The 14,486-nt window shown below is 40.0% G+C and overlaps 1 protein-coding gene across 4 annotated transcripts in view; it reads right to left on the bottom strand.

Annotated features, from left to right (window-relative positions):
* The window catches only part of LONRF1 (LON peptidase N-terminal domain and ring finger 1), a 45,840-nt gene that overhangs the window by 10,100 nt on the left and 21,254 nt on the right, over positions 1–14,486 (bottom strand). For 3 of the 4 annotated variants that reach the window (XM_036838931.1, XM_036838932.1, XM_036838933.1), the window contains 5 exons: positions 13,940–14,054; positions 10,786–10,907; positions 7,909–8,067; positions 7,634–7,796; positions 1,669–1,821 (listed from right to left, as the gene is read on the bottom strand). In XM_036838931.1, the coding sequence (XP_036694826.1) occupies positions 1,669–1,821; positions 7,634–7,796; positions 7,909–8,067; positions 10,786–10,907; positions 13,940–14,054 (712 nt within the window). Of the gene's footprint in view, positions 1–1,668; positions 1,822–7,633; positions 7,797–7,908; positions 8,068–10,785; positions 10,908–13,939; positions 14,055–14,486 lie in introns of those variants that run through there. The other variant, XM_036838934.1, reaches the window with a different exon arrangement.

Below are 14,486 nucleotides of genomic sequence, written 5' to 3'. Positions count from 1 at the left end.
GGGGAATTCTCTTGGTCTTTTAACTGGGAGTGGTCTCTCTGTGTCTTCATTTTACTTGTATTTCTCTTACTCTGTCAGTTTAGGAGAAACAATTATGTACTGTAGTCTTGGAGGGCTATTTATATGCGGGAGCATCCCTACGTAGCTTGTGTGGGTTTAATAATTTTTTGGCATGAGGGCTGTTCTTGGTTTGGATGCCTGTTGCCCCTTTGCTCAGCGTGTGCTGGCCGTTGTCCCCTGGATCGGGGTGTGCAGGTGCGTGGCTTATGTACACTGCCAGGGAGGAGGGGGCAGCGGTTGGCACGCGGTCGTGGGACCCTCAGCAGCAGCAGTGGTCTGCACCTGCCTCTGGAGTCCGAGATGGCAGCTGCAGCTTGCACCCGCCCCTGGAGCTCATGTAGGCAGCGCCCTGTTGCCTGAGAGTGTGTGCTCAGAGAAGGAAGCTCCTATGGCAGTCCTGACCCTCTCCTTGCACACCCCCCCAACAATGGCACCTTGCCTCTCTGGCAGTCCCAGGTCTTCCCATATTCCCTTGGTCGTGGGGCCCTACACCCTAGCCCCATCAGGCTGTCTCCACACAGCCAACCACAGTCCTCTCCCCAGGGTCTGACCTCCGAAGCCTGAGCCTCAGCACCCAGCCCCCTCCTGCCCCCATGGACAAGTGTCTCAGGTTGGTGAGTGCTCGGTGGCACCGACCATCTGGGCAGGTCTCTCTCTGCTTTGCCCTCTGCACACTGGTGGTTGTGCTCTCCTCCGTGTCTCTGACGCTCCCCCTCTGTCCCAGCTGATCTCCCCACCAGTGAGGGGACTTCCCAGTGTCCGGAAACCTTTCCTCTTCCAAAGCTCCCTCCCAGGGGTGCAGGTCCCATCCCAATTCCTCTCTTTCTTTTGTCCTACCCAGTTATGTGTAGATTTTCTTGCCCTTTTGGAAGTCTGAGGTCTTCTGCCAGCATTCAGTAGATGTTCTGTGAGAATCGTTCCACATGTAGATGTAATTGTGATGTATTCGTGGGAGAAGGTGAGCTCCATGTCCTACTCCTCTGCCATCTTGATCCTATCTATCTCCCATGTCCCATTTTTAATTCCTTATCCCTCCCTTCTGGAAAATCCTCAGCTGGGGGCTTTCTCCTTATGCACTTGCTCCTATACACATCTCACCTGACACTGTTTCCATCCTCTTTCTATATAAGATGCAGTGGATACCCCTGTGCTATGCTAGAGAATATGGTCATGAATCTAAAGACAGGACAAAGGAGATGTGCAAAACTGAAGATGAAGAAACTTAAAAATCTACCAATTTCAGGACTTCCCTGGTGGCACAGTAGTTAAGAATCCGCCTGCCAATGCAGGGGACACGGGTTCAAGCCCTGGTCCGGGAAGATCCCACAGGCTGCGGAGCAACTAAGCCCGTGCGCCACAACTACTGAAGCCTGCATGCCTAGAGCCTATGCCCCGCAACAAGAGAAGCCACCGCAATGAGAAGCCCGTGCACCTCAATGAAGAGTAGCCCCCACTTCCAGCAACTAGAGAAAGCCTGCGCACAGCAACAAAGACCCAACTCAGCCAAAAATAAATAAATAAATAAATTTATAACAGAAAAAAAAAATCTACCAATTTGGGTTTACACAAAAAGTGAGACTTTTGGAAACAATATCAAAGCCATCATACCTGGAGGTTTTCCTCCCTCCCGGGCATTGATCCAAAGTGCTGAAGAATTTGGCTTCGAAATCTGTCTCTTAAATTCTGAAACCAGCTGCAGGCTTGAGAGTAGACCAAATTGTGAAGCTGTCGGAGGTTCTCTATCTCATCTTCATTCTCAACCTAGAAATACAACAGTTAGTAAGGTGTCTGTGTCTAATCTTCCCATCCATCCCTATAGAAATGGGAAAAAAAACCCATAAAAAATAGGGAATACCTATTTCAGTGCTGGATCAGAGTATTATTCTTATGCAGTAAACACCATACGTTTCTGCCTCACAGAGTGCCAATGGGCCAGACTAAGAAAGACAGCAAGCCTTGACCTCTGAGCGTAGCTGACCTAGCCTTACTGAGTTAGCAGTGCAGCACTGCAGAAGCCAACTAACAGCCCCTAACTGGGAGGGGTAAGATGGAGAGTTAGTTCTCAGATAAAGGTCTACAGGGACTGGGAATTCATCTTTATGGATCAGCGGCCTTTGAAAGCAGTGGAACAAAAAAAAACAGAGGAATACAGTTGCTACAATGAAAGGAAAGATTGGGGGAGGTTTAAGGTGCAGGTGCCACAGCAAAAGCAGTAATAGGACAGAGGAAAAGCATAATTACGCCTTTTACCAGGGAACTGGGTCAAAAAAAAAAAAACAACTGCAACAAATAACTTAGCATATAAAGCCAGAATATCAAAAGAGAGAGAATACATCCTACAATCATCATACAGTGATGAACTGCTGCTGCTGTCAAGGCCCAAGGCTGTAGCTACCTCCATCCCGTGTACGCCCTTTGGACTACTGGTTCATCAAACTGCAAGTATCAAATTAAATGCATCAGCCTTCCAGCCTAAGATCCAGAAGACTAGTCTCATAAAACACAGGTGGGAAGATGGAACATTAACTCATCCGTCTCATATTGATTTCTTTAACACTCATATCCCACTCAGTCCATGCCAGGGAGCACTATATTTCACATACATTAATGCATCTGAACAAATACCAGGCCTGAGTCAGCCTTTCCTACTTCAAGAATGACTCAATAAAAAACAACAACGGGTCTCTGAAAATATCCTGACGTATAAAAGGTAACACTATAGCACACAAGAGACAGAAGAACATACTTGTTATTTTTGAAGGATTTGAAATGAAAAATAAAACCAAAGTTGAAAAAGCATCTGCTTTTTCACAATAATGTGAATGTGCTTAATGCCACTGAACTGCATATGTAAAAATGGTTAAAATGGTAAATTTTATGTCATGTATATTTTACCACATGAAAAAATTTTAAAGAAAGGTAGAAGAGCCATATGATTCAAGAATTCTGGTCTTGGAATTGGCTATACAAGATTCAGTCCTCTGCTAACACACATTGGTCTTGATATGAGCAAGAAATAAACTTGTGGGGCTGGGATCAAGATGGTGAAGTAGTAGGATGTGAAGCTCACCTTCTCCCTCAAAAACATCAAAAATCTACATGTGGAATGAGTACACGTGGAATGATTCTCCCAGAATATCTACTGAACACTGGCAGAAGACCTCAGACTGCTGAAAGGGCAAGAAAATCACCATGTAGCCAGGTAGGAAAAAAAGAAGACAGAAAAAAAAGAAAATGAGAAAGGACTCAGGACAGGACCTGTGCCCCTGGGAGGGAGCTGGGAAAGAGGAAAAGTTCCTAGACCCTGGGAAGCCCCTTCACTGGCAAGGAGATTGGCCAGGACAGTAGGGAGCTTCAGAACCTTGGAGAACACAGCAGCTGGTTTGTGGCAGCCAGAGTGGAGAGAGGACAGATGGTCAGTGCTGCCACTGTGGGCTCCCCAGCCTGAGATGCATGTCAGCCGGGGCTGGGTGCTGGTACTCGGGCTTCAGAGATCAGACCCAGCGAGAGGACTGGGGTTGGCTGTGTGGACAGCCTGGAGGTGGTAGCTAGAAATCTGGTGCAACCGCAACTGAGTGTGTATGAGGAGGAAGCCTGGGTCGCCTTAGAGGCCAGGTGCCATTGTTTGGGGGGTGCTCAAGGGGAGGGGTGGGACCTGCCATTGTAGCCTTTTTCCCATGTGTGCGCTCGCAGAGGGCAGGATACCGCCGGCATGTGCTTGAGACTCTGTCACAAGCTGCCACTGCCTCCCTCCCAGACTCCAGGAGCAGGAGTGGGTGCAAGCCACCTCCTGCCTCCCCTCCCAGGGCCAGGCACCAGTGACTGCATCTGCACAACCCCTAACAAGGGGATAACAGCCGGCACACACTGAGGAAAGAGGCGACAGGCATATAACAACCCTTGCACCAAATATATTAAACCCACACACGCTACACAGGGACGCCCCACATATAAATAGACCTCCCAGACCACAGTAGATAATTGTTTCTCCTAAACTCACAAAGTAAGAGAAATATAAGTAAATTAAGAAGCAGAGGAACCACACTCCCAGTTAAAAGACCAAGAGAATTCCCCTGAAAGAACAATGAAGTTGACTTCTTCAGTCTAACAGACACGGAGTCAGAAAGGAGGTAATGAAAATATGGAAGGAATTAAGAAAGGCTATTGAGAGAAATGCAGATTACTGTAAAAAGGAGCTAGAAACTATAAGAGAGAAACAAAGAAATTAGAAAACTCATTTGCATAGACAAAAGCTGAGCTAAAGACAATGAATAGCAGAATGAATAATGAAGAAAGAATAAGTGATTTGCAAGATAGAATAATGGAAATTATCTAATCAGAACAGCAGACAGGAAGCCAAATGAAAAAAAAAAAAGAAAGCAATATAAGAGACCTGTGGGATGATGTAAAGACAGTGTGGTACTGGCACTGGAACAGAGTAGAGCCCAGAAATAAACCCACATACCTACAGTCAATCTTCAATAAAGGAAGCAAGAACATACAGTTGGAAAAAACAATCTCTTCAGCAAGGGGTGTTGGGAAAGCTGGACAGCTGCATGTAAATCAGTGAAGTTAGAACACACCCTCACACCATGCACAAAAATAAACTCAAAATGGCTTAAAGATTTAAACATAAGACATGACACCATAAAACTCCTAGAAAAGAACATAGGTAAAACATTCTCTGACACAAGTTGTACCAATGTTTTCTTACCAAGGCAACAGAAATAAAAGCAAAAATAAACAGATGGGACCTAATTAAACTTGTAAGGTTTTGCAGAGCAAAGGAAACCATAAACAAAACAAAAAGACAATCTACAGAATGGGAGAAAATATTTGCAAACAATGTGACCAACACAGGCTTAATTTCCAAAATATATAAGCAGCTCATACAACTCAACAACAAGAAAACAAGTAACCCTATTGAAAAATGGGAGAAGACCTAATTAGACATTTCTCCAAAGAAGAAATACAGATGGCGAAGAGGCACGTGAAAAGTTACTCAACATCACTAATTATTAGAGAAATGCAAATCAAAACTACAATGAGGTACCACCTCACACAGGTTAGAATGGCCCGTGTAGACCATTAAAAAGTCTACAAGTAACAAATGCTGGGCAGGATGTGGAGAAAAGGGAACCCTCCTGTACTGCTGAAGGGAGTGTAAGTTGGTGCAGCCATATGGAAAACCAGTATGGAGGTTCCTCAGAAAACTAAAAATAGAATACCATATGATCCAGCAATCCCACTCCTGGGCATATATCCAGAGAACACCATAATTTGAAAAGATACATGCAACCCCTATGTTCTTAGCAACACTATTCACAGTAGCCAAGACGTGGAAACAAATGTCCGTGGACAGAGGAATATGGATAAAGAAGATGTGGTACATATACACAATGGAATAATACTCAGCCATAAAAAAGAATGAAATACCCGCAACTTAGATGCAACTAGAGATTATCATACTAAGTGAAAAAGACCATATGATATCACTTATGTGGAATCTAAAATATGACACAAATGAACCTATCTACAAAACAGAAACACAATCACAGACTGGTGGTTGGGTTGCCAAGGGGGAAGGGGCTGGGAGAGGGATGGAGTGGGAAGTTGAGGTTAGCAGATGTAAGCTTTTATATATAGCATGGATAAACAACAAGGCCCTACTGTATAGCACAGAGAACTATACTCAATATCCTATGATAAACCATAATGGAAAAGAATATAAAAAAACAATGTCTACATATGTATAACTGAATCAATTTGCTGTACAGCAGAAATTAACACAACACTGTAAATCAACTTACTTCAATAAAAAAAATTTGATCCAAAAAAAAAAAAAACCCCAGAAAATAAACTTGTGACTTGTTAAAAACTATTACCAAAAAAAAGTATCTGCTTTCTACCTTTACAAAATTCAAGGGACCAAACCATGAACTCTAGTAAACAGGGAATGATAAAAATAAAAGTCTGAGTTAGAAAAAGGAGCTAAGAAGTAGGCAGAAGTTTTAAAGGCAAGCTTTTAAAGTTAAGGAATTTCATTGCAATAACAGAATTTAAAATGTCATCAAAGGTCACAGAAATTAGAATTACTACACCAAGGGAAAAAACAACTGATATAAAAAACAAATTTGAGAAACTTTTCCAGAATGAACAAGAAATCATTATATAGATGAAGAAAAATTATGAGACATTTCTAAGACCACAATGACATAGAGAATTCAGTTTCCTAAACGTCAAATCCATAATACTCTCAATATGCTAATTTACTGTCATATATTTATATATAGTCATAAGATTAGCCACATACTCAAGGAATTTTATCAGCAAATCCAATATATGAAGATGTGAATTTACATAAAAGTAAAATAAGGTTATTAGTTTTACAAAGAATATCACCTTTTAGCAAATAATTCCATTAACCAAATATTCCTAAGGCACAGACTGTATCAGTCAACTCAAAATTCCAACTCATACAATACTTTTGGCTCACTGCACAAAGCAGACTTTCCCCATAACATCTTTATAATAAGATAGGACAGGTAATATCCGATTAATCAAGTTTATCAGCAGAGAAGCAATATGATATAATGATAAAACATAGCACTTGGAGCCAGAGAGCTGGTTTTAAATTATTTTTTTACACTACCTATAGGATCTTTGGCTAATTAATACTCCTCAGTTCTTTCCTCATCTGCTAGCTATCTCATAGCGTTTTGAAATTTTAATGAGCCACTGTTTGTAGAAATGCCTAATGCCAACATTGAATAAGTGCTGACTGAGATGAAGGGCTCAAACAGATCAATGAACAAGTGAGAGTGTAAGATCTATGTTTTTCTAATGCCCTTCCAAAGAAAATTGCCTTTCATTTGATATTTACAGTATCACAAATCATTTTTCTGGTACCTAAACTAATTGCAGATGGTAGAGTAAGTACTGGAAATACCAAAAGGGCAGCATTAACCCTATTAGCATTAACCCTAAGAAAAAATTTTCACAATAACCCTCCACAGGTAAGATATCACCAACAATTATACGGACAGTGCTTTATCTGTGATGCCCTAGAGTTAGACACAGTTGGGTGCTGTGTTCAGTTTTAGGTTATCTTAGGCATATCTTAATATGGAACAATTCTTCCAGGATTTTATGTGTTTACCTTTACATCAAAGTTCAATCTACTGATGATTATATCAGCTTTGACTACTAATAAATTCAGTTGAAAAGGGTAGGAATTAGCAGGTTTCATAACTTACATGGATTGGAAGTTCAATTGAATCCACTGCTATTGTTAAGCAATTACCATGCAAATACACACATACATTCTAGGCACTGTGCTGGCTGTCAAGCCAGTAGAAATGAACAATATATCTAGGTGCTGGTCTCCCAAGTTCTCTTGGAACTCACGATGGTTAAGAGCAAGATGAGGAAAAGGTAACTTGGAGCTAATCTGTTTAAGTATTGAGGGTCTCTGACAGGAAGAACTGGTTAATGTTCCTATCAGCCTTTATGCGTGTACAATGCCTAGGACACAGTATACCAGAGCATGCTGAAAAAGAATAGTTTTTAATACCTTAACATCTTCCAGATATTCAATGTCTGCAGTGCAGTATCCATCTTTCATCCCTCTTTTTAAAACCCTAAACCGCTTTCCTCCAACTGTGTCAACCACAGACCTCCCATCAGGCAAGAAATGTACATTTCTAATTTGTAACATACAACCATAATCTGCAAAACTAAAGGAAAAACTCCAATTAATATCAAAGTTCAAGCAACAAGCATGCAAGTTCTCAGCAACATTCAAAGAAAATTCCAGAATCAATAAAAATATTTACATAAAAAGCATACCCATTTTGTGTATCGCTGACACACATCCCAAACTGTTTAGTTCCAGTCTGTATACTTCTTCGAATCATCAATCTGTATCTTGGCTCAAATACATGAAGAGGGCAAGGCACAGTGGGGTAGGCCATAGTGCAAACAAATATTGGAACATTCTTGGTCAAGCTGAAGAAGAAAAAAGTTCCATTATTATATATCAGGACATACAACAAAAATGAGTGAAGCTTGCAACAGTAATAAATAATAGGCAAATTCACTCTAAAATCAGGTGATTTTTATTTTTGGTAAGAAAAGGAATCAGCATCCTTTTCATTTAAGCTCATACTGATACAATATTAATCCTAAAAATCTGTTGGTGATCCTCTTACTAGTAAATCTGAATTTGATATACAAAGTTATCATATAGAGCTAAGTATCTTTATGAATCACAAAGCAATTGATTATAATTACTATTTTATATTAAAATCTGTTTAAAATATTTCTAACATGACAGAGTTAGTATACTCTTACTCTTAGATAACAATAAGAAAACGTGAGGTCCCACAAAAGACAAAAAGCAAATCATTCAAAATTTTTAGGCATTAAAATATTTTCATATTAACAAAAACAGGTAATTCAATGAGATAACATTTTTTCCAGATAATTAAAATGACAACACTGTTATTGCCATATTGGCAAGAAATGTGAAGGATAAAGGCAGTGCACAGCTTTGGCAAAGGTGTGGGAAAACTGGCAGTGTGAATAGCACAACCATGCTGAAGAAGAATCTGGCCATATGCATCAAACGCTTTCAAAAAGATTCATATCCTTTGAACCAAAAGGCTCACTTTTTTCCTGCAAGTACTATAAGAATGTTCAACATAGCACTGTGTATAGTAGCCAAAACTTAGAAGCAAAAAGAGAAGGCCAGTAAAATAAATTATGACGTAACCATAAAATACTACGTTTAAATGTTCAGATTAATGAGAAAAGGAAGTTACACAAATGATAGGATTAAAATGATCCCATCTTTATTTAAAATGTATTTATATACATTAAAATTGGGAAGGACATATGCCAAAATGCCAATGATGATTACGTTTGGGTTACAGATTATGGCTCCCCCCCCACTAATATTTTCTAGTCTTTCTTCAAAAAGACCACAAATTACTTAAGTAAAGGCAATATTTTAATACACACGTTTAACATACCAGTCCTAGTTCCTCTACTTTTAAAACTGTATATTCTGCCTTCATTGAGCACTCTTATGAACATAAAAACTGGGGGGGGGGGAGCCAGTATACCTCTTAATTAGCAAAATTTGTAAGTACCAGGGGATGAGCTACCCCTTAAAATAACAGCCCTGTTAGTACACAGCAAGATTCCCTGAAGCCTTTCCATCACACTCAGCTTCCCTCACATCACTACTCTTTCTGTCATCCATGGATTTCCACTCTTCTGTGAGGGGTCTGGTCCTGTCACTATGTTTTAGTATTTCAAAAATATATCTGAAGCATTCTTATATCCCAGCTTTTTGCAGTGTTGGTCAAAAAGGCTTATAATCCTCACATCAGAATATTTTCTATCATAAAATCACCCAATAAAATATCAGTTCCATGAGGAGACAAATCAATACCAACTTCTATAAAGAAAAGATTAGAAACCTTTCTTCTAATGAAGGCCACTGGCCCAATGAAGACATTTGGTAGACACATATTGAAAAGGAAAATCTGCAAGCACAATTATTTTTTTCTTTGAAAGTTAGAAATATAAAATGTTTAATGTGTATTTTTTAAAAATAGAAACAGCATATAAAAATGACCATTTTGTTCTTTAGTGTCCAGTTAAAAGTAAGAAATTAGGGCTTCCCTGGTGGCGCAGTGGTTGAGAATCTGCCTGCTAATGCAGGGGACACGGGTTCGTGCCCTGGTCTGGGAAGATCCCACATGCCGCGGAGCGACTAGGCCCGTGAGCCACAACTACTGAGCCTGCGCGTCTGGAGCCTGTGCTCCGCAACAAGAGAGGCCGCGATAGTGAGAGGCCCGCGCATCGCAATGAAGAGTGGCCCCCGCTTGCCACAACTAGAGAAAGCCCTCGCACAGAAACGAAGACCCAACACAGCCAAAAATAAATAAATAAATTAATTAATTAAAAAAAAAAAAAAAAGTAAGAAATTAGAAACCCATGAAAGAAACTTGGACACTCAAGAAGAGACTGGTGAAAAGACAGGGGAAGGGAAAGGAAAAAGAAAGGTAGAAGCTATACAGAGCAACAAAACCATGTCCAACCTACCCAGCCCCAATTAGCTTTTATGTGCTCTTACTAGTGGTACCACTGAATCCCAAAGTTACCACCAGGTTTTTCACCTTGCTGATACTAAGTCATTTCTGCTAACAGTCAATATCTTCATTAATTGAGAATTTGGCCCCTAAGTCACCCCTTCCAATTTCAGTCTCAGGCCTCAAGGTCCCACCCCCTTCAAACCTCTGATTGGCTAACCCTCCTGCCAATCCAGGCCATTTATCCTCCACCTTCCCCCTGCACCACCATGATTGATGCCTGAGGGATGCAGTTCCCAGCAACCACCTCACTGCTCTCCATTCCCGATTGATTCCAGGGCCTGATGTCACTGGAGGAAAACCCTCCTCCACCTAAAACACTACTTCAGGGCAGAGAGCTCAGTCAGTCACTCCCAACAGAACATCTAGAAGTTACCAAATGAACTTTTAAAAACTTCCATCTGTTGAGGACAGGGGAAGCTGGCCAATATTTGTTTAAAATATGCCTTTGACTACACTGGGTTGAACTAAAGACAGAACCCAGCTTGCTGTGAGGCTTCTCCTTACTATTTCAGAGGGTAGTAGTTCGTAATTTGATTGTTAATTTTTATGAGAAGAAACTTACTGTGAGAGTTCAGCAGTTTCTTCATCATATATTTTTTTTCTCTCAGACAGTTCATCAGGCAGATACTTCACTATTAAATCTTCCAACAGCTGTGTGACACAGTACCTCCTATCTGCTAGATACTGAAAAACAATATTATTTTACATTCCAGTGCTTTTTTTCCTACAGTATAAAACAGGCAAAACAGTTTAACTTGATATAGTAAAGTCTTTATTACATATTTATACAGTCAGTTCTGAATTAATTAGTGAGGGGGACCATTACAATGGATGGTGCTAAACAGGTAAACCTGCCTGAGGCTTAGCTCAAGAGCATTAAAGACACATACTTGCAACCTGAACCAAGTTCTGTATATAAGACCCTTGTCTTGCTATGATCATACATCTTTATTAGCAGCAGTCAGCGCTGCCCTGCCATCTCCCACACCAAAGGCCAAGTTCCATCTCACAGTGCATGAGTATCTGAAACTAGCATTTGAATTGAGAAACAAAAATAAGATAAGGAATGAAGAAAATGATGCATTTGCCTTATTTAAGAAAAGCAAAACTACTCCCCTTTTTTTGTCCCCCATTTCAGTGGCAGAGTTTCCAGGTAATTTTTCTTTCAGATTTTCCTTCCATTGTCATCCCACTATGACTAATGATCCCCTTATTAAGAGGCTGCTTTTCCTATGTGAGCCACCCTCTGTATAAAATGGTCCATTTGTGCCACTCCCTTAATACTCTGAACACTGCCACCCTCATGCATTTTTGTGTTATTCTCTCTTCCAACTGCCAAAAGCCATCTGACTATCCTTCAGGGTCTGGCTCTTTTTTTGCATAAAGTGTTAATTATTTTTTTGTCTCCCAAGAATCCCTTACTTAACCCTTTACCATATAAAAGGCAGTTACCATACCCTGCACTATATTACATGGACAGGGATACATTATATCTCTGTAACTAAACTAAGAACTGCATAGGGCCAGGGACCAGGTCAGTGTGTGTGCAGGATTTTGGACCAAAAAAAAAAAAAAAAGCCCAATACCAATTATTTAATAAAAGTAATGAGGAAAAACTCTTGGGAGACAATCACAAGATAAAGAGAAGCCACCTTCTCTGTAGATCCAGCAAAAAGTTTTGTCATTATCCAATGAAGTACAGAGTAGGAAATATGAATGGTGGGGAAATGGGTTATAGTAGTGGTTTTTAAGGTTTAGCATGAACCAGGGCTTGTTAAAATGCAGATTGCTGAGCCCCACCCCAGGGTTTCTGATTTAGTGGCTCTGGGGTAGGGTCTGAGAATCTGTAGACTGGAGAGACGTACTCTTGAGCAGATAATATGTACACACATAACTGAAGAGTTTATTATAAAATTAATCAAATGACAGATACTATAAAAGCAGTTTCATTACCGTTTTCTATTAAATTAAGATGTTTTAAAATTTAAGACTCATGTATTAAATTTGGGAAGTACAGCCTCTCTTACAGTACTGGTAAGAATCTATTTTTGTACATTACTCGGGACCTAGGCAATTTGGCAATTGGTTTTAGTAAGAGGCTTATAAATATACGTCCTTTGATCCAGTAATTCTCCTCCCAGGAATTTACCCTAAGAGTCAAAGACACAAACCAGTGTCAAAAGACGCAAACCACAGTATACTAAAACAAAACAAAACTTACATACCCAACAATAGGAAAATGTTACATCACTGGACTAGTATACTGCTACTGCTTTAAAATGTATTCAAATGAAAAAATGAGCAAAATGAAATGACAAGTAGGAGAAGTAGAAAACTGTAGAGCACGTCAATTTTATCCTTGTAAATATATATTTAGACTTTACCAATTATATTATACAGGGTGTCTTCAGGTCAGGACAAAGGATAAAGTTATTTTTAAACAGTATGTTATGTTTTAAAATAATATCCTTATTTTATTTTCCTTAAAAGTCCAGACATTTTTTCAGGTGAGAGAACTCTAAATTTAAAGCAATGTATCTAAATGTTAATCTGAAAAAAGCATAATAAATATATGAGCGTATCTAAAAACTCTGGAAAACCAGGAAAGACAGCATGTTTAGAGTACTTCACCTGAAAACATTGAGTATACTAGTTGAAATAACTAACAAACTCTTTAAGAAGGAAGTTTTTTTATCTTATGTTTCCTGACTTTGTGAACATTCTTTATGTGGTTTTCTGTTTTACTACATATAGGCTGGTTATGCTATAACAATACATACATGCCATATGATATCTGTACAGAGCTATGTTTTATGTATAGGAAATAACTGTGTTTTCAATAGCAAAATGGTTTTATCAATTTTTAAATTATTTGGAAGACACTTCTTTTCTTCAAACAATCCAGGGACAGGAGCACTCTCCCTGATCAATGCTACCACTGCAACTGGAACTCAGAATTCGAAGGCTTTGGCCTCACCTTTGGGGACTTCACGTCACTCAAGCACGACTGAGAGGGTGTGGCTCTCCCACTGGTTACGGAAGATACCCACCTGAGATGCAGCTGTTTGCTAATGCAGGTGATTAGTGCTTTTCAGTTACTAGACAAGGAGGGAAGTGGGAAGCTGTGCCCCCCTCTCTTCTCGCCAGGCCACCGCTTTCTAGAGCTGTGCTGTCCAATGCGGTAGCCACTACTCACATGTGCCTACTGAAATGTAAATTAATTAAGATTAAACAAAATTTTAAATACAGTTCCTTCTACACATGTGGCTGGTAGCTACCATGTTGGACAGCATAGATACAGAGCAGTTCCATCTATGCAGAAAGTTCTACTGGACACAGTTGCTCCAGATGTTTAGGGGATTGGACTAGACCTGAAATCTAGCCTAAAAAATGGTGGTGGGAGGCAGGGCAGTTGGGCTTCCCCAGTACTGTCATCATTAAAATTCAATAGATTCCTGACCAGGTACTTGACCACACCTCCTTTGTTTAAAAAATTAAGTAAGGGGTCTTGGCCTTCAGACCCTCCCTGCTTTCTCCTCCCCTCTCCAAACTCACTTTTTCTCTAACACTAGCATACGGGTAACGAATCTCTTTTGGTCATTCAGCATATACAGTGTAATTTATTCTGAACCTATTAATCATTGCCATGGCTGAATAAAATCAAACCATGTTGCTACACTTAAGACCAATAAACAGATAAGCATAAAAATGTTTACCTCTTTTAAGCTTTCTTTACAAAGGGGACAGTATGGTGTGTGATCTAAACAACGCTCAAGACAATTCTTACAGAATGAATGTCCACAAGGGGTTGTTACTGGCTCGAAAAACAACCTGAAATCAACCAAAATACATGTTAGTTTTCACGATAAACTATCCATTGGAAAAACTGAACGAACTAATAATGGAACCATAACACTAATCTCTCTTTAGAGTAGAGGAGGAAGAAGGAGGGTCTGGTGGGCAGGAGAGGAGAGAAGGGGCAGTGGTAAATACAAGTATATCCTCCTGAAGCGTTTAAAAGTTCACCATCCACAGAGGTACCCTGCACTGGGTGCCTGGAGCTGTACTAACATAACCGCCACTCACATGTGGCTATGGCGCCCTTGAAATGGGGCTGGTCCAAACTGAGATGTGCAGTGCATCTAAAATACACACCAGATTTCAAAGACTTAGTGCAAAATTAATGATGTAAACTATATCATTAATAATTACTCATTTGTTTTTGTACAGATTCTTTTATCATCACTTTAAAATTGGTTTTCT

The sequence above is a fragment of the Balaenoptera musculus genome, chromosome 21 (genome assembly GCF_009873245.2).
Source record: "Balaenoptera musculus isolate JJ_BM4_2016_0621 chromosome 21, mBalMus1.pri.v3, whole genome shotgun sequence".
NCBI lineage: Eukaryota > Metazoa > Chordata > Mammalia > Artiodactyla > Balaenopteridae > Balaenoptera > Balaenoptera musculus.
The sequence above is the reverse complement of the archived record's forward strand: the minus strand, read 5'-3'. Positions and strand labels throughout refer to the sequence as shown.